The 18,074-nt window shown below is 47.5% G+C and overlaps 1 protein-coding gene across 3 annotated transcripts in view; it reads right to left on the bottom strand.

The window, feature by feature from the left end:
- Positions 1 to 1,380: 1,380 nt before the first annotated feature.
- The window catches only part of LOC147446538 (glutamate receptor 3.3-like), a 41,614-nt gene continuing 24,920 nt past the window's right edge, over positions 1,381 to 18,074 (bottom strand). For 2 of the 3 annotated variants that reach the window (XM_086525754.1, XM_086525755.1), the window contains exons 3-5: positions 3,265 to 3,296; positions 2,578 to 2,999; positions 1,381 to 2,052 (exon numbers count right to left, since the gene is read on the bottom strand). In XM_086525754.1, the coding sequence (XP_086381880.1) occupies positions 1,669 to 2,052; positions 2,578 to 2,999; positions 3,265 to 3,296 (838 nt within the window). In that variant the 3' untranslated portion in view covers positions 1,381 to 1,668. Of the gene's footprint in view, positions 2,107 to 2,577; positions 3,000 to 3,264; positions 3,297 to 18,074 lie in introns of all 3 variants that reach the window. The other variant, XM_086525756.1, reaches the window with a different exon arrangement.

Raw genomic sequence — 18,074 nt, 5'->3', positions numbered from 1 at the left:
CCTGCAGAATGATGAATACAGCGTAGAACTCGCTAATGAACCACAAACTTAGAAGACAAAAGCAACTTTCTTTGGACTTGAAAGAGTAGAAGTTGCATCTATGCCGGACAATTTGAAGAACCGTGTGCCTCACGACACCAAGGTTCAGGAAAACAATTTTTAAGGTAATGGTCTGTGCACGACCATTCCCAACTGTCAATGGTAGAGGGAGTGGGGGCCAGGCCAATACGCAGGTGCCAAGTAGCAAATGTGACGGTTTGATCCACAACAAGATAGTACTCTGAGTAGAAGCAACATGAATTCCAACAGCTGCCATGTCAACTTCTCAACGCACAAGGAGCAACAGAGTAGAAGCAAGATAGTACTCTGAGTAGAATCAACATGAATTCCAACAACTGCCATGTCAACTTCTCAACCCACAAGGAGCAACAACATTCCCACTGTTGATGTGTCATAGCAGAGTGCATCTAATGGGAGTTCCTTCAGATAATGGACAATGGATGTACAGTCCAGATCCACTATCCGCCACCCCTCGACCTTCTCGAAAACGAACTAAATCCTTTTCGTCAAGATTTTTACCATACCCCACTTGGCATGGGTTTCAAAAGAATCATATGCCTTCGACAATGGGGAAGTAGAGCCAATGGTGCATTCACATGGTTTATTATGCAAGCATGGATGAAAGCATCTTCTGGACTAAATATGGTTTTTATGAGCAAATGTTGCACCACTGAAGGCTATTTTAAAGAGCTGTGTGCCTCTTGACTTCCAAGAACCGCAATTGCAACGAATTTTATTGTACAGAACCAACATGTCAGATGCCAAAGTACATCCAAGGTTAAGAATAAGACCTCTTCAAGAATTTCCAACTGTAGAGGGGATATATTATGCATAAATCTTCAAGTAGGTGCTACCAGCTGGGGTAAAATCAATTAAAGAAGGGAATCTGAGTTGATGCGAGGTAGAGGCGACCGATTAAATAGGGGATGAGCAGCGAGGCGCCGCGCCTGTCGAGGCACAGATGCAGCTTCGAAGAAAGGCTCCAAGGCGCCCGTCGATGCTGAAGACAAACGAGCAGCGGTCAGATGCTGAATTGATTGTCAGGTGCACAGACCATGCTCATTTTTTTCAATATAAGGCTTCCACTTCCAAGCAGCTTCAGGTCGGTGGTGGGTTGGCTACAGCTATACTCATTAGGCTTAGCTTCTGTACGTGTGTGTTCGATTCCATCTTCTCCCTTTTAGAGAAATTAAGTGACTTCAAGCCTCACGAAGGCTGAGAGTGTGGGCCATGAGGATGGTTGGGAGGAATCTTGTGAAAATAGGAATAAAAATACGGAGTTGCCAGTATGTCCTTAATCCATTCAATATGAGGCGTATCTTTTAAAGTTTCCAATGTGTTTTTTCAGTGGATTTATCTCCCAAAATCACAGACACTTGGAAATTGGCTAATGTTTTTTGTAAGATAGCCAACAATCTTGAAGACCCTTTGAAATGAGCCATCAGGCTATAAACAGGCTCTGTTTTTTTTGTCTGGAGTACATCCAATTGGCTACGTTATAAATAATATGGTGTTGTAAAGTTTAAACATGTTATACAATTTCAATAAAGGGCTCTCTCTTCCAAGTGCAGAGCTTTTCACTGGGATGTGTTTTTCTATGTAAACATATCAAGAGATTTGATCATCTTGACTCTCATCATGTACCCTGTTTGAGCGCCTACCCAAGGACAATTCTCCTCTTCGTTGAATACTAGCTCCGTGCTGAGTACATGGCAGAGCTTGAATGAGAGGACCACAGCTCCCTTCTGGTGATTTGATGGCCTTGGTCGTCAGGCGCCATATTAAGCATGAGACATACACACACGCAACAATACTGAAAAGCCCTCCAAAGCTCCTTAACCTCAAATGTATTGGCTCCGAATTCGATTCGCATCGACCTCTTTTATCTCCAATCTTCCACTCATTCTGCAGTATCTGAAGGGTTCCATCCTCTGCCATCTCAAGTATTGCCTTTGAAAATTGATCGATTAAGGGATTTCCTTTTCGGAATGCCTTCACAAACATTCCCCTTTAATCAATTCAGCATACTTTTGGATATAAAAGGGCCTAAACACACAACAAACAAGTGCACCTATGAGGCTCGTACGCTCTATTTAGCTGGTGTACAATTAATGCATGGCTACATACACATCCATAAACCAACATATGCGTTTCTTGTTTGTGCATGTAGTTGGCAGCTGTGTGCTACACAAAATACTATGACCCCAAAAGTGGTTATTACTGTTTTCTACATCTTGAGTTGCCTGCTATAAGTCTTGTGCGCGAAATGCATGTGTATAATCAGTTGAGAACCTTGATGGTACTGCTCCAATACAAGATATCTAAGAGCTTTATCTGATATATTTGGGTAGAATGTCAACATGTACATGATCCACTTAAATAGCATTCAAGCTTTGTGCTTTGTGCATTTGCAAGATCAAGAGCACAAAGACACAGCTGAGCTGAGTCTGAATCTTCAAATGTGCAAAAAAATGTTAGCTCAACAGGGAAATGAGATATAGCAATACAGGTACTTACAAAGCCAAATCCACCGAAGGAAGGGAGATGGTCGTCCTCCAAGGAGCTCTGGGTCAAGTCACATTCAGTTTGAAGAAGAATCTGCATGTAAGGGAGCTCTTCCAGCAATGCCCCAACACCATCTTGCTTAAGGTTTCCCGCTCGAAGGGCTTCGACATAGTCTCTCTCTGAAGTGAAACTTTTAAGCGTGTGTCCCTCCAGGTTGAGCTTGTCCAGGTAGGTTTTCATGAAGGAGCCCTTTCGGCACCCTACTGATATGCTCTTATCTCTCAATAGGGCCTGGAAGCCATCTATGGTTGGGTACCTTTTCTGAGCTGAAAGGAGAGAGGCTAAGCTAGCAGTGTAGCTTGCATTGAATATGAGCATTACAAATAGCCACGTAACTGTCACGATCCTTCCGAGGTGCGTTCGCACAGACTCCTCTGCAATGCACAAGATTACAAGAAAATGTTAACAAAGATGAGAAAGTAAGGATGGGCTTTGTTGAAGTGTGCGGCAAGCTCCATTGTTTTTTCTAGGGAGGGTTCGCTGCTTTCCCCTTCTAGCATACAATAGAGCTAATGTGAAGCGAGCATCTCTGTTCTTATATCTGGTGTTTTGATAGATTATAGTGCTTGCAACAGTGCAAGCTGTTGATTAAAATTAGCCTAGATTAAGAATCTGCTATAGAGAGGAAAAAGAACTTACGTTGTGCTTGAAAAATGCAGAGAGATGTGAACCTGCATTCACAACATCATCAGAGAGTAGGGCATGCCAACAAGTACGAGGAAGAATTTGAAGAAAGGCAGTTATAGAAATTCAATGTGCGAACGCATGTCCATGGTAAGAGTGATACTTAAGAAAAATATCAATGGAATGAGAGTCCTTTGTGGAATGGGAATGAGGGTGCTCAATATATCACCTAATCACAAGTCAATTCAAAACTTTGCCATCCTTTGCAACATGAGATAATAAGAACCACAACTGTGATTGTAATCAAGATATTGCATCACCTTCTTACACGTCCAAGAGAAAAAAAAAGTCACTCTTTCATTATTGAAGCTTTCATGATTTCATTCTTTTATACAGGGTGATCAATATATCGCCTAATCACAAGTCACTCTAAAACCTTCCCATCCTTTGCAACAAGAGGTAATAAGAAGCACAATGTGATTGTGATCAAGACATTTTACACCACCGAGAGAATAACAAATCATCGTTTCACTATTGTGAAGCTGTTTGGGCCGGAAGTCGACTTTCGACGTGGTAAGAAGATCCAAGAAGCGCGTTCGTTTCAAGGATGACCCAAATTTTTTCTTTGTCTATAGAGATTTCCGAGGCAGTTCGTCGTCCTCTAGTTCTAGAGAGGATAAGAAAAAGCGAGAGCGGAGAAAAAGCGAGAAACGTAAGATTTTTTTTTTTTTGCAAAAGTCGAGAAGGCACAGGGAGCCATTTGGCAGTTCGGAAAAGGGCACCCCAAGTCGGGAATCGAACACGACACGTGTCACGTGCACATCTAACCCTATGTGCATGTAGACAAGCTATCTCAGGTCGAGGGTTCAGGTCAACTTGGAAGTGTTCTGGCACCTTTGTGAGCCTATGAGCAGGCCGTGCATGTCCAAGTATGTAAGGTGCAGCGGAAGTGAATGTTGAACTTTGATCAAGATGAGTGCTCCGAACTGTGCTCAAGGATTACTTTTACTTACAGAAGGGAGAGCCTTCCGTTCCTTTAGTAAGAGAGTGCAATGGACACAATCAAAGTGGTAAACACTGTGAATGAAGGTGCTGAGACTGAGAGATAGAGAGAGAAGAATACGACACCAGAATGTTGTCAAACCCTCCTTCGAAGGCCCCACTCTATGTGGCGAGAGCAGTCTACTATTGATTGCACAAATCTCTACAATGCTTTGGACTTGCCGACAATGTCGACGACGATGAGGCCGACGATGTCGACGACGATGAGGACGACGACAAGATGGCGGGCTGAAATCTACAAATCTTTATCTGCTGAATTCTGACTCTATGTCGATGACGACAATGCAACGACGACGCAGATGCTGAAATCTGCGTTTTCCGGGCTGAAACTGCAAACTTCGATGGATCTGACCGTGCGGCGAGGATCTGTTGCGGGAAGGTGAGATCTACAAGGTTCGGGACTTCTATTGCGGTATGACTATGCTGAAAACTGAAAACGCTGGTGCTACTGTTGATTCTGTCGCGGAGATGCAAAAACGCTAGGCTGATTTGGGATCCTGCTGCAAAAACACTAAGTCCCTTGCTGTGCAATCTGCTAACGCTAGGGCTGTTCTGTCTTCTGCTGGTTCTGCTACCGCCGTTTTGAATCTACAAAAGCAAAATGTTGGCTGATCTGCTTGCAAATGAAAACACTGGCTGATCTTTGGTCCTTGGCTGAAAACGCTACGTTTACCGCCGGTGGGGGGTCTTGTTGAGAAGGTGCTTGTTGAACAAGTTGTTCCTGCTGCCTCTTCTACTAGAAAGTGCTAGCGCTAGGTTTTCTTATATAGTCACTTACTGCATTTGCCCTACCTAGTTCCCAACAAAAGTCACGTCACTTAAAAATAATAAGTGAAAATTTTTAAAAATAGGGAAAATAGGTCTATGCACTGTAAAAATGCTCCCGATGGGTTCTGATGGAAATCTGATGATCATCCTGTGTGCAACCAGAGGATATGCATCTAATCTAAGTGCCTGGACATGTACGGTCTGCGAACAGACTCACAAAAGTGCCAGTACATTTCTTAAGCTAACTGAACTGAACCCATGTCATGAAGTAGCTTGTCCACGTGCACATAGGGTTAGATGTGTCACATGACAAGGTACTTACAGCAATTGCATATCCTCTGATTGCACACCCAATACCACCCAACATATGCATTGTCCAAGTAGAAGGTCCAATGCCCAGCCAGTTTTGGGACAGTACATTTTCCAACATTTTGGCATTTTTATTATTTTAATTTACCAATTTCCAAGGTCATGGGCTGTTGGGAGGACTGCTCGACCCAGCTTTTTACAGCTATATAAGCAGACATGGGGCGCCCAGTTTTAGCAGAAGAAGCAGAAGAAGTTCTAGCAACTTGCAGTGCACCTTCTCAGCAAGACCGGCAAAGAGCCCTAAACAAGATCAACTTGGCGTTTTCTGTAGCAGATCAGGCCTAGCGGTTTGCAGTTTCACGACGCCAGATCGGCCAAGAACATCAGTGTTTTCAGTTTCCAACCCTTAGCCATTGCAGATTTAGCCTTAGCCTCGCAGATCTCACTACCCACAGCAGATCCTGGCCGTACTGTCGAGTCAGCCAGCGTTTACAGTTTCAGCCCGCTGTTTTCAGTTTTCAGCATCTGCGTCTTCAGCGCATCGTCGTGGAGGAGTCATCATCGCCATCCTCGCTGACAGGTGTCAAAGTTTAGCAAAAAGTCAATAGTTTTCAGCATTTCAACCCTAGCGTATTCAGTTTTCAGCCCGTCCTCGTCCTCGTCATCACTTTCGTCGACATCGTCGGCAAGTCCATTGTACCAGATTTGTGCAATCTATAGCATAGACCTCTCTCGCCATAGAGAGGGGAGCCTTGGAGGAGGGTTTGAGAACCACCATGACGTATTCTTTTCTCTCTCTTCCTCTCACTCTCAGCACCTTCATTCACAGTAGCATTCACTTTGTTTGTGATCATTACATTCTCTCTCTAAAGGAACGAAAGGCTCTCCCTTCTGTGAGTAAAAGGAACCCTTGAGCACAGTTCGGAGCACTTATCTTGAGCAATATCAACATTCACGTCCGCTGCGCCTTACATTGGTATCAGAGCTTTGGCAGTGTTCTGTATCACTCAAGGAAAGAACCACAAGAAATTTTTTGCTTGTTGCGGTCGCACGTAACCCAAATGCACTTGGGCGTGTCGATTCCTAATTGTGCTTTTGAAGAGTGACAGGTAACCCAAGAAAGAAGGGCTTGTCCAGCCTCCCCTTGTTCCTCTTTTCACTCATTGAGAGCAGACCGTGCACTTCGCGGCCGGCCAATCGACATGAGGTGGGAAAAAGCAACTTTGGTGTGAGCGAAAGGCCGCCAAGGGCTACGCCTACAAGGAAGAGTCGAGCTCAAGTAAGAGAAAAGCCTTCTCAAACACCGATTGCAAGCTACAGAACTCAAGAACGTCAAGAACTCAAGAACCCAAGAACCCAAGAACCTCAAGAACCCAAGTTCCTCGAGAACTTAAGTACCCAAGATCTTAGTGTATGGTCATTACCCGAAGCGGAATGGATACTTTGCGTGAGGGTGATGAGAGTGGAGTTGGTGACGAAGAATTTTTCCCACCACGAGGATTTTTTCTCAACCCTCCCCCTTCCCCATCTACGCCACGGCTTGCACCAAATCCTATAGAGGCTTTGGTCAAGTCAATGATGGACATGATGCTACAACAAGAGGTGCAACGCGCCGCCTTGGATCGCGAGCGTGATCAAGCGCGCTTGGCGGCCGAAGAAAGAAAGGCAGCTATGGAGCTTGAGCATGAGCAAGTACGTGAAGCCCAACGCATAGCGGCCGAAGAAAGGCGAACGGCCTTAGAATTAGAGCGTGAGGCGCAGAGAGATCAACGCATGCAAGAGTTGGTCCTATAGGTACTCACCTCGAAATCCGAGCCGGTCAAAGATGTGGGCACTTCATCAGGTAGCACAAGTAGAGATGCAGACTTCAACAATCCAGTCACTGAGAAGTTGACGTCCAGTAAGTATGACGGTAAGATGGATGCTAATGTTATTCATTCTTGGTTGCATCAATTTAATGCTTACTTTGCGACAACTAAGAAAATAGGAAATAGCAAAGTTTCGACAGCAGCCATGTATCTTGTCGGTGATGGCATTAATTGGTATCACGCACGACAAGAGGCGCAGTTGGTCGCGCACCTAGACGAAGCCGAGGAAGGTGTACCCCTTTCTTTCAATTGGGCCGACTTCCAAGACGAGCTCAAGGCACGGTTTATGCCACCTCAGTACTTAGCGCGGTTGAAAGAAGATTGGCGCAATCTCGCAAAATGGTATGTCAGTCGTGTCTTTCTCTAACTGTGTTTTACAGCTGGGCACCCAAGATGAGCGCAAAGAGGCATTCCTTTTCGGGTTGGACGAGTATATCAAGTTTGATGTCGAAGTTCTCGACCCCGTGGATCTCAACAAGGCAGTAGCAATTGCTCTCGCACAGGAGATGAAGCACAACAAAGGAAAGCCTAAGGAGAACAAGTCTTCTCACAGTACTTTTCAGACTCCTCAGAACCCACAGAACGGTAAGAACGGTAAGAATGGTAACTCTTCTAACCAATCTTCCTCTAATCCTTTGGAACAGAACTCTCAAAATGAATCTAAAGGTAAAGCTAAAACACCTACTAAACCTAAGCTAGCCCCAGATGAAAAAGTTGCACAAGGAATTATAGGAGGATACATAACGCCAGAAGAACAAATCATTTATTCTGAGGAAGATTGTAACAGACTTGGACACTCCAAGTCAAGAATCAATCACGATAGCACCAAATAACCACTTCAAAACAATTCACAGATCACAATAGATTTGCATTGGCCCGGCGGAGTTCCGTGCCTAGAGATATTGGCCCCAAAGATTGGCGCCTCTTTCGGTATTTCTTTATATTCAAAGTACAAGAGAGTGGTTAGGGTTTCACTCTCAGACAATGCGTCCAGATGCTTTGCAGAGTGTAAGCCCTCACCACTTATTGAAATGTTTACAAGGGTTGCCCAAAAGCAGAGCCCCAAAAGCTTTAGATCCAAAAGCCTAAAAGCAAAGACTCTTTTTTTCTCTCTCAAACTCACTTGAGTTTTTAAAATAAAGCAAACTCTTTCTCTCTCTTCTCAAATTGCGTGGAAAAAAGCAATTGACGCAAAAGGCTGAAATTCCGCCGCAAATCACGGGATTCTGCCACGTCATCAGCTCGGAAATCAGCGCTGCTGCACTTTTTAGGTTAGGGTTAGGGTTGGGTTAGAGTTAGGGTTAGGGTTAAGGGTTTTGCTTTTTTTAGGGTTTCCGGTAGATTTTACAATTTGCAGGTTTAGGGTTTTTAACAGCAGTCATGGTTTCGGCTCCCGGGAAAACACGTCATCACTATGTGACATACCCCCCTCTTGAAAGCATTGTAATCGCCCTCGATTACGCCTGCAAAACAGACAGAGGCTATAAACCGTCTTAGCAGACATTGACTGTTAGTACCTACGTACTAGGAACACACATCTAGCACATGTACCAATCGACACTCACATCACACGACATCACCTGACATTCAACATTCATTCGGATCTTAGACCATGATTTATCGGCAATGTAGCTAGTAATCGCATCTAGATCCAATCAAGATCTTATCGATGTCTGATTGACTAACCCCTATTGAAACCATGTCTATTCGAGATCAATCAGACCAAAATGCTGCAGTCATTTTGTCTATCAGTTCTTGCACTTAAAAGAAGTCAAGAACAAATCAGTATCATAATCAGGAATTCCATTTCATAAAGTCATACAGCAGAATATTGTCGGCTTTCAGTATCCCTGAAGCTCAAAGAGACATCAGTGACTCTAGTATCTAAATCAACGCATCTGTTGACAAGGGAGCGGAGTGACTCTCCTCTTGTGCATCCCACTGCACCAGATCTCCGGCCAAGCTAAATTCTGGGTTCCATTTGGAGTAGACTATGCTAAGCCAAAAGCATCGAGGTAAAGTTTCACAATCTGAGGAGTATCTGCCAGGTCCTCCTCCTCTATCCACTTCGCATCCAATGCAGGATAGTTCTTGAATTTAACCAAGAACCGCCTTCGGACTTTACCTTTATCCTTCGTATCCTTATGTGCCAAAATCTGTTCAGGAACAAAAAATTCCTCGTTCTCTTCTACTTCGGGTTGCTCATTGGGCTCCCCATCATCAGGCACATCACCTTTAAAAGGTTTCAAGAGACTCAAATGAAATGCATTGTGAATCCTCCAAGTATCATGCAGTTTCAGTCGGAAGGAGACATCATTTATCTTTTCAGTGATCTAGAAAGGTCTGTAGTATCGCATACTAAGCTTTGGAAAAAGCCTCTCCTTTCCCTTTTTCTTTCTCAGGCGTGCCTTCTCAAAACGTAAGAGCACCCAATCATCCTCCTTCAATTTCAAGTCGCGACGATGGCGATTCGCTGCCTTTTTCTGTCGTTCTTGAGATTTCTGCAAAGTCTCGCGAACCTTGGCAAAAGCCGTATCTAAGTCTCGCGTATATTATCCGCTTCAAAAATCTTATCTTTCGTGTTTAGGAAGGGTGGAACCTTCGCAGCACCTTCAACAATCTCAAATGGCGCCTTCCCGGTCCAAGAGCGTATCGTGTTATTGTAGGCAAATTCCACCAAAGGTAAGTACTTTTCCCATTGAGTCTTCTGATCTCAGATATAAGACTTCAATAAATCTAGAACCACTGAATTTGCAATCTCAGATTGCCCATCAGTCTGCGGGTGGAACGATGACGAGATCTGCAACCGCGTGCCAATGTTCTCCCAAATTGCCTTCCAAAACAAACTCGTAAATCTGGGGTCTCTGTCGGAGACAATCATCTTAGGCATGCCATGTAATCTGAAAATCTGAGCCACAAACAGCCTCGCTAAGTGATCCGGCTTGACTGTTTTCTTCACTGGAATGAAATGAGCCCGTTTGCTAAATTTGTCAATAACATTCCAGATACCATCGTGACCACTCTATGTTCTCGGGATATCAAAAATGAAATCCATTGCAATACTTTCCCAGGAGCGGGTGGGTATGGGTAAAGGCTGTAACAATCCCTGTGCTTTATGCCTGTCAAACTTGACCTTCTGGCATACTAAGCAACTGCGCACAAACTCTTCCACATCCTTTTTGAGTCTCGGTCAAAAGAAGTATCTCTCTACCCCTTTCATGGTGGTAGCAATGCCGCGGTGACCCGTAAAAGGTGGACAATGGCATTCAATCATAACCTTTTCCCTCAACGGCTGTGTAACGCACAACATGGTTTTTCTCATCAAGTAGCCATCCCGAATGGAATATCCCGCTATTGTCTCCCCATCCCGTATCCGTGTGAAAACGTCTGCAAAATCGCTATCTGTGGCATACTGGTCGACCATATCCTCGAAGCTCCTATGATGATCGCGGAAATAGCCAGAACCAACGGCTTCCGAGACAAAGCATCTGCCACCACACTCCTGTCTCTGCACATGGACAACCTGGAAGTGAAACTGTGACAAGATGTTCGCCCACCGCATCTGCTTTTCTGAAAGCTGCTTCTGTGACAAGAAGTAGCGCAAACTCTGATGGTCTGTAAAGACAGTAAAATCCGCTCCGAGTAGGTAATGCTGCCACTAAGTAAGAGCATGGATAACCGCCAAAAGCTCTTTCTCATAAATCTGTGTTGTCATCTCCGGCCTTGAGAACAATCGGCTCTCGTAAGCAATGACATGGCCTTCTTGCATTAAAATCGCACCCAGACTACGACTACAAGCATCACAATATACTTCAAATGACTTCTGCAAGTCCGACAAAGTTAAAACTGGTCCTGTAGTCAATTTCTCTTTCAATGTCTGAAAGGCAATCACCTCTGTGGATCCCCACGAGAAAGGGACTCCTTTCTGTGTCAAGGTATGCAAAGAGAAAACAACCTTTGCAAAATTTCAAATGAACCTCCTGTAGTACGAACACAGTCCCAAGAAGGACATTCTTCAAATCGGGCCAATCACAAATAGTCTCTATCTTGGCCGGATCTATTTGCACTCCTACTGCTGAGACAATGTGTCCCAAAAAGCGTAACTCTAGTAGGAAAAATTCACTTTTCTTTCCATTAATCACTAACTTGTGATCTTGTAATGCCTGAAAGACCTGAAGCAAATGATCTCTGTGTTCTCCCTTATTCTTGGAGAAAACAATGATATCGTCAAAGAAAGTGCCAACAAATAGCCTGTACTCTCGAAAAATCCTGTCCATCATCCGGTTAAATGTCGCAAGAGCATTGGTTAAGCCAAAAGGCATCACCAAAAACTCAAATAGCCCAAAAGTCGTCCGAAAAGTTGTCTTGTAGACGTCTCCCGACACGATTCTGATCTGATGATTTCTGTCGCCGAGGACCTCACCTCAACCAGCATTTTTTGCAAGAAACATCAGATCTGCTGATTTCCCTGCTAGACTGGGCATGCACGGTCTACGAATAGACTCACAAAAGTGCCAGATCACTTCTAAATCTAGACTAACTGGACTGACTAAACCCTGATCATGCTGTAGCTTGTCCACGGACCATAGGGTTGGATGTGTCACATGACATTATATACAAACTTACTCAATTTGCCCTACCTACTTTCCAACAAAAGTCACTTAAAAATAATAAGTGAAAAATATCAAAAATAGGTAAAATAGGATAAATGCACTGAAAAATTTCCCTGAAGGATTTTGATGGGAATACTGATGATCATCCTGCGTACAACCAGAGGATATGCATCTACACTAAGTGACTGGGCATGCACGGTCTACGAATAGACTCACAAAAGTGTCAGATCACTTCTAATCTAGACTGACTGGACTGACTAAACCCTGATCATGCTGTAGCTTGTCCACGAACACATATGGTTGGATGTGTCACGTGACAACGCTGGGGGTTCTTGTGAGGATCCACCTTGAGGGCCTGCTGCAAGGTTGCCTTGTGCTCTCTTGGTTTCATCTGCCAAATAGTGCTAGCCTAGGTTTGCTTATATATTATCTTACCCAAATTGCCCTACTCAGTTTCCAATTAAAGTCACTTAAAATAAAAAGTGAAAAATGTCAAAAATAGGAAAAATAGGTTTAATGCACTGAAAAACGCTCCTGATGGATTTTGTTGGATTTTGATGGTAATGCTGATGATCATGCTATGTGCAACCAGAGGATATACATTTACTCTAAGTGCCTGGGCATGCACGGTCTGCGAACAGACTCACAAAAGTGCTAGAACAATTGCTAATCTAGACTGACTAGACTGACGGAACCCTTGTCATGAAGTAGCTTGTCCACGGACACATAGGGTTGGATGTGTCACGTGACATCCCCTCCTTTTTAAGGTGAGCCACTGATACCGAGTTGCATGGCTTCCTTGTAGTCTACCACCAACAACTCTGTATAATCCTTGAAAAAACTCTTCGTCGACCCACACTGCTTCGTGGGTTCCTCGATCCTTGAACTTCAAAAAGTATTGTCTCACTTGCTTCTTCGAACCATGTCGAAACCGATGCAACAACACTTGCTCCAGCTCCATAACTACAGATTCATCGATGATCTCTGGTTCTTCTTCCAAGAGTCCTTTAGAGGTGTTCCCTGAAACACTTTCAACCAAGAAACATGGAAAACGTTGTGCATTGACCATGAGTTAGGCAACTGCAATTTCATTGAAACCTCATTTATCTTTTCAATGACTGGAAATGGACCATACATACGAAAAGACAACTTGGGACACTTCTTTCTAACTTGCTTAAGATGTTGCTTCATGATTTTTAAATACACCCAATCCCCTTCCTTGATCGAAACATCTCGATGATGCTTATTAGCCTGCCGTGAATAAGATTCATGAGCCTTGCTTAGTCCAAGCTTCACCCTCTCAGAGATCTCATCCAATGACTGACTTTCATCATTTGCATCAGGCATTTGACTGACCAAGCGAGTCAAAAGTGACTGGAACGGACGGCCAAAAGCTACCTCATAAGGAGTTCGACCAATGGCAAAAGAAAAAGAGTCATTAAAAATAGCCTTAACCAGCCAATCGGTACCTTTAGAGTGTCCATTGCCCTCTAGCTCGTTGCTGCTGCACGCTCCCCCCCCCCCCTGTTGCACCATCACTGCCCCTCACCCTCCCCCCCCTCTCTCTCGCCGTCGCGCTGCCTCCAGCCCCCACGCTGCCTCCCTTGCCCTCTCGCTGTCCCCCTCGCCCTCGCGCTGCCTCCCTCGCCCAGCCCAGCCTACCACCCTTTCCCTCTGCTGCCCGCCGCCCTCGCTCCTAGCTGCCCCCAAGCCCGTCCGCTCCCCCCCATTCCCTGGCCGTTTCTCCCTCCCCCCCCCCTCCCCCCCCGCAGCCTCTTGAACTCTCGCTCGCCGCTTTATCCGTCTCCCCATCCCCCCCCCCCTGTCCTCATCGCTCCCGAAGGTCTTCTGCACCTGGCTCTGCAACACTTCTTCTTCGGACAAGTGCTCGGCGTTCTCGGTTGCAGATTTTCTTCACCGCCAGCTTCTTCGACTCAGCAGTAGACACAGATGGAAGCTCCAGCTCCGCCGCAGAGGGACTCGCCTGAAGCCCCCTCGCCCGACCCCGCTGAGCCCACCATTCGACTTGCTCTTTCGCCGACAGAGCAAGCGAGCCTTGCCGCAGAGGTAGAACGCTTGCAAGCGACTTCTGTCATCTGCAAGGTTCTCGGCACCCGTCCTAGCAGAGAAGAGCTGCGAGACCTTCTCCAGGCCGGCCTTCTCGCAGAGGTGGGCAAGATCTTGGATGTCCACATTCTCGGACGGGGGTACTACCAGATTGAGTTCGAGACTTCCGAGATGGCCTCCAAGGTCATAGCTATGAGTCCACTGGCCATCCGAGTATCACGCGCCCACTTTCGACAGTGGCGACATGGTTTTGACCCGACTTCGGATGTGCTAGTAGAGGAGGCAAACATCCCCATCTCAGTCTGCTTTCCGGGTTTACGGAGGGAGTACCTTCCACTTCTCTCCAGGATTGGCTCCGCCATCGGGACTGTAATGGAGACACCTCGTACGGCAGCATCAGTAGCTGCCAAGGCGGCTGGCATCCCTTCAGTTCGAGTTTTGGTCAGAGATACCCACACGCTCCCGAAGGTCATCCTTCAGCCTCGGGTGAGTGGGGGTTGGTTTAGACAAAGTGTGGAGTACTCGGGCCTCCCGAACCAGTGCTTCATTTGCAGACAAATGGGCCACCTAGCGAAGGCCTGTCCACGGAGGAGGCCACGACCTGCACCTCAGCCTCAGCCCCAGCCTGCCAAGGCTGGGCCTCAGCCACAGCCAGCGGCACAACGCACAGATTCAGAGCCACCCTCCGAGCCTGGGGCTCCAACGGAGGAGGGGTGGCAGCAGGCCCGTGGCCGTCGACACCAGGGGCCACAGCGACAGCCTTGCACTCAGAGTGGCCCTCAGGTGCCTACTCAGCAGCAGTGGGTTCCAACGGGGAACCACTTTGGTCCTCTTGAGCAGGAAGAGCCCCCTACGCCAGCCTCCACCTCCGCTTCACCCTCGCCAGCCGCACCACCTTCAAATTTCCCCTCCTCCTCCTCATCCCCTCCCCCGCCCTCTCCTCCCGCCCACTCCCCACCTCGCCCCCCTGTCTCTGTCGCCCCACCCCGCTTCTCTTCTCCTCCGCCCCCCCCTCCCCCCCCCCCAGCTCCTTCTCCCCCTCCCCTTGCTTCAGTACCACAGTCGACTCAGGAGACTGGTCCCTCGCCGGCGGCTAGGAGATCTCTTGGCAGCGCCTTTGCCACGAGTCGCCTAGCGAGAGAGGGTCAGCCCTTCTTGCGGCCCCCTCTGCAGATTGAGACATCTTCCCTTGCAGCTATCCCTCGTGGTCTGACGAGCATTGACCTCCGACGCCGCTGGGATTTCTTCGATTACGGGTTCACTCGCTTTCTCGGCGATTCTGCAGCAGACCACGAGGCAGCCTGCTTCAGGGTCCACGCTTTGTTCCTCGCCGCTAGGGGGACAGAGGCCTTGGACTCAACAGTTGGTTTCTCCTTCCTCCTCTGTGGTAGGACCGAGACAGAGTAGTCCCTCGACTCAGTGGTGGGATGGTTGCATACACAGGTTCTCGAGTTCTCTCACCACTTGGAAGAACTTGGAGTTACAGATTTGCTGCAGACTTTGTGGCCACTGGCCAAGTTTGCGGTGACACCCCCAGACTCAGCAGGATGTAGGCACATTGTGGTGTACTTTTTTGCTGATACGCAGTGTTTGCCTTGCTATGTATACATTCATGAGGACTCCTGGACAGAGGAGGTTGCTTTAAGCACGACTTGCTCTGCTTGGGCTTGGGCAAGGCACTCACTGCAATCTCGCCTATCTAGAGGACGCTCGGATGCGGATTACTCCCCATCCAAGCCAGCCTCGAAGATAGCCCGTCTTGCTGCTGCGGCAGCATCTGTTCTCTCTCGCTCCCCATGAGGATCGTCTCGTGGAACGTGCAGGGACTAGGTGGGCCCCACTTTCAGCGACAGCGGGGCCGATTGCGTCAAGATCTTCAACGTTGCCTTGTGGGAGGAGAGATTGATCTCCTTATGCTTCAGGAGCACCATTTGTCTGAGAGCCGCATTCAGCGATGTGGTCAGATTTTGCGTGGACGTTATGATACCTTTCGGTCAGCTGCTTTTGGACCTGGAGGCATCCAAGGTGGGGTATGTATGACTATTGCGGACTCATTGCAGCAGGCCATTGTGGGCAGAGGGATTATTGTGCCAGGCAGGGCTCAGTGGATTACTATGTAGGTTCAGGGTGGCCTCGTGGGCTTCCTGAACATCTATGTGCCCAATGTGGCGAGTGCTCGTGCGGAGTTTTGGTCACAGATTGTTGAGTCTTTGCCACAGGTTGACCATTGGTGTGTAGGAGGGGACTTCAACATGTTGGAGGACCCTTCTGACAGGATCGGAGGCTCCATGCTATTGTGCATGGAGTCGAGTTAGCAGCTTGGGAGAGGTTGTGTATGACTTTGAGGGTCTCGGATACATGGCAGCATTCTGGCTTTGTGAGGCCTCCAGAGAGTCTTGCCTTCTCTAGATCGGACCGCAGAGTGGGAGGAGTAAATCTATCGCGGATAGATCGCTTCTACACTAGTGACCACTTCAGTGACTTGGGGGGATTAGTGGGCATCCTGGCAGGGACATCCTTCTCGGACCATGCACCAGTGATCCTCACAGTGGCAGACAGGCAGAGGAGTGGGAGCAGGATGCTTCCCATCCCAGAGCGGGTCTTGTTGGACTCAGCACTCAGAGAGAGGGTAGAGGCTCTCTGGACAGAGGGCATGGACAGCCAGGCTCTACCTGCAGACAGAGTGGCCTTAGGCCTAGCTCAGCTTAGCCACTTTTTTCTCCAGGAGTCTCTGGCTAGACGGGCTGCAGCGAGAGAGGAGGAGCAGCGTCTCAGACGAGGCATTGCTTCACTACAGAGGATGCAGGAGCAGCATCCAGACAGTCCATGGTTGGAGGAGCAGTTACAGCAGGCTCGACAAGAGCTTGCTTGCACAGAGGAGAGGCGCCATGAGTTTGCCTTTCACCGACAGGCATCTCAGTGGACTCAGGTGGGTGACAGAGTGACAGGTGCTTTTTTGAGACAGTGGGACTTCGGCACTCGCATGCCAAGGTCAATCAGTTGAGGAGACCCGACGGGTCAGTTGTTTGTGAGCCCGAGGATATGCGTGCAGTTGCTATTGACTTTTACCGTGAGTTGCTGTCGGCTGAGCCCCAGTCAGAGAAACAGGATGCATGCAGGGAGCAGGTTTGGGCACAGATGCCTTGTCTTGTGACTGAGGAGATGCACCAGAGGCTTGAGATACCTCTTCAGCTTGAGGAGCTGCACACGGCTCTTAGGGCCCTCCCTCGTGGTAGCTGTCCAGGTGAGGATGGGCTGACTCCCAGCTTCTTCTTGGAGTACTGGGACCTGCTTGGCCCAGATCTTTATAGTGCCTTTCAGTACATTCTGCACACACGAGTGATGCCGGATAGCATGAGTAAGGGCCTGATTTACCTCATTCCAAAGGAGGGTGGCTCCTTGGATGAGATTCGACAGTGGCGCCCCATCACCATCCTCAACTCAGCCTACAAAATTCTTGCCAAGGCTCTGAGTTTGAGGATTCAGCCACTTTTGGAGAGCCTTATACAAGGGACTCAGACAGGTTTTGTCAAGGAACGCAGTATCCTTGACAACATCTTCACTTTCTGAGAGTCTTCTGCCTTGGCACGACTCCGTGGGGAGGACCTTGTGATTCTTCTTCTCGATTTTGAGAAGGCATACGACAGAGTTGACTGGGACTTTCTAGAGGGCACGCTACGCAGGATGGGCTTCTCAAATGCTTGGATCAGAGGGGTGTCAGCTTTGTACAGACAGGCTCACAGTCAGGTGCTTTTGACAGGAGGTAGAGGTGAGCGCTTCATGCTCACACGATCGGTCAGACAGGGTTGTCCTCTTGCCCCCTTTCTCTTTCTGTTCTATGCGGAGGCGATGAGCAGATTTTTGGTGTCACAGCAAGTTGGTCTGAGGGGCTTAGCACTCCCTATACGAGGAGATGAGCTTCTGGACGCTAAGTTTGCCGACGACTCAGCCTTGTACTTAGAGGGCCAAGAGGCCAATTTACAAAGATGTGAGCAGGCTTTGGAGACCTTCTGCTGTGCATCGGGCGCACTGATCAACTGGAGAAAGACAGTGGCTTTCTCAGTTGGCAGTGCTTCTATGCCAGATTGGATGCCAGGAGAGGGTTTCAGGTGGATTCCTCCAGGGACTGCATTTTGGT

Source organism: Adiantum capillus-veneris, chromosome 12 (genome assembly GCF_014529385.1).
Source record: "Adiantum capillus-veneris isolate H3 chromosome 12, ASM1452938v2, whole genome shotgun sequence".
NCBI lineage: Eukaryota > Viridiplantae > Streptophyta > Polypodiopsida > Polypodiales > Pteridaceae > Adiantum > Adiantum capillus-veneris.
The sequence above is the reverse complement of the archived record's forward strand: the minus strand, read 5'-3'. Positions and strand labels throughout refer to the sequence as shown.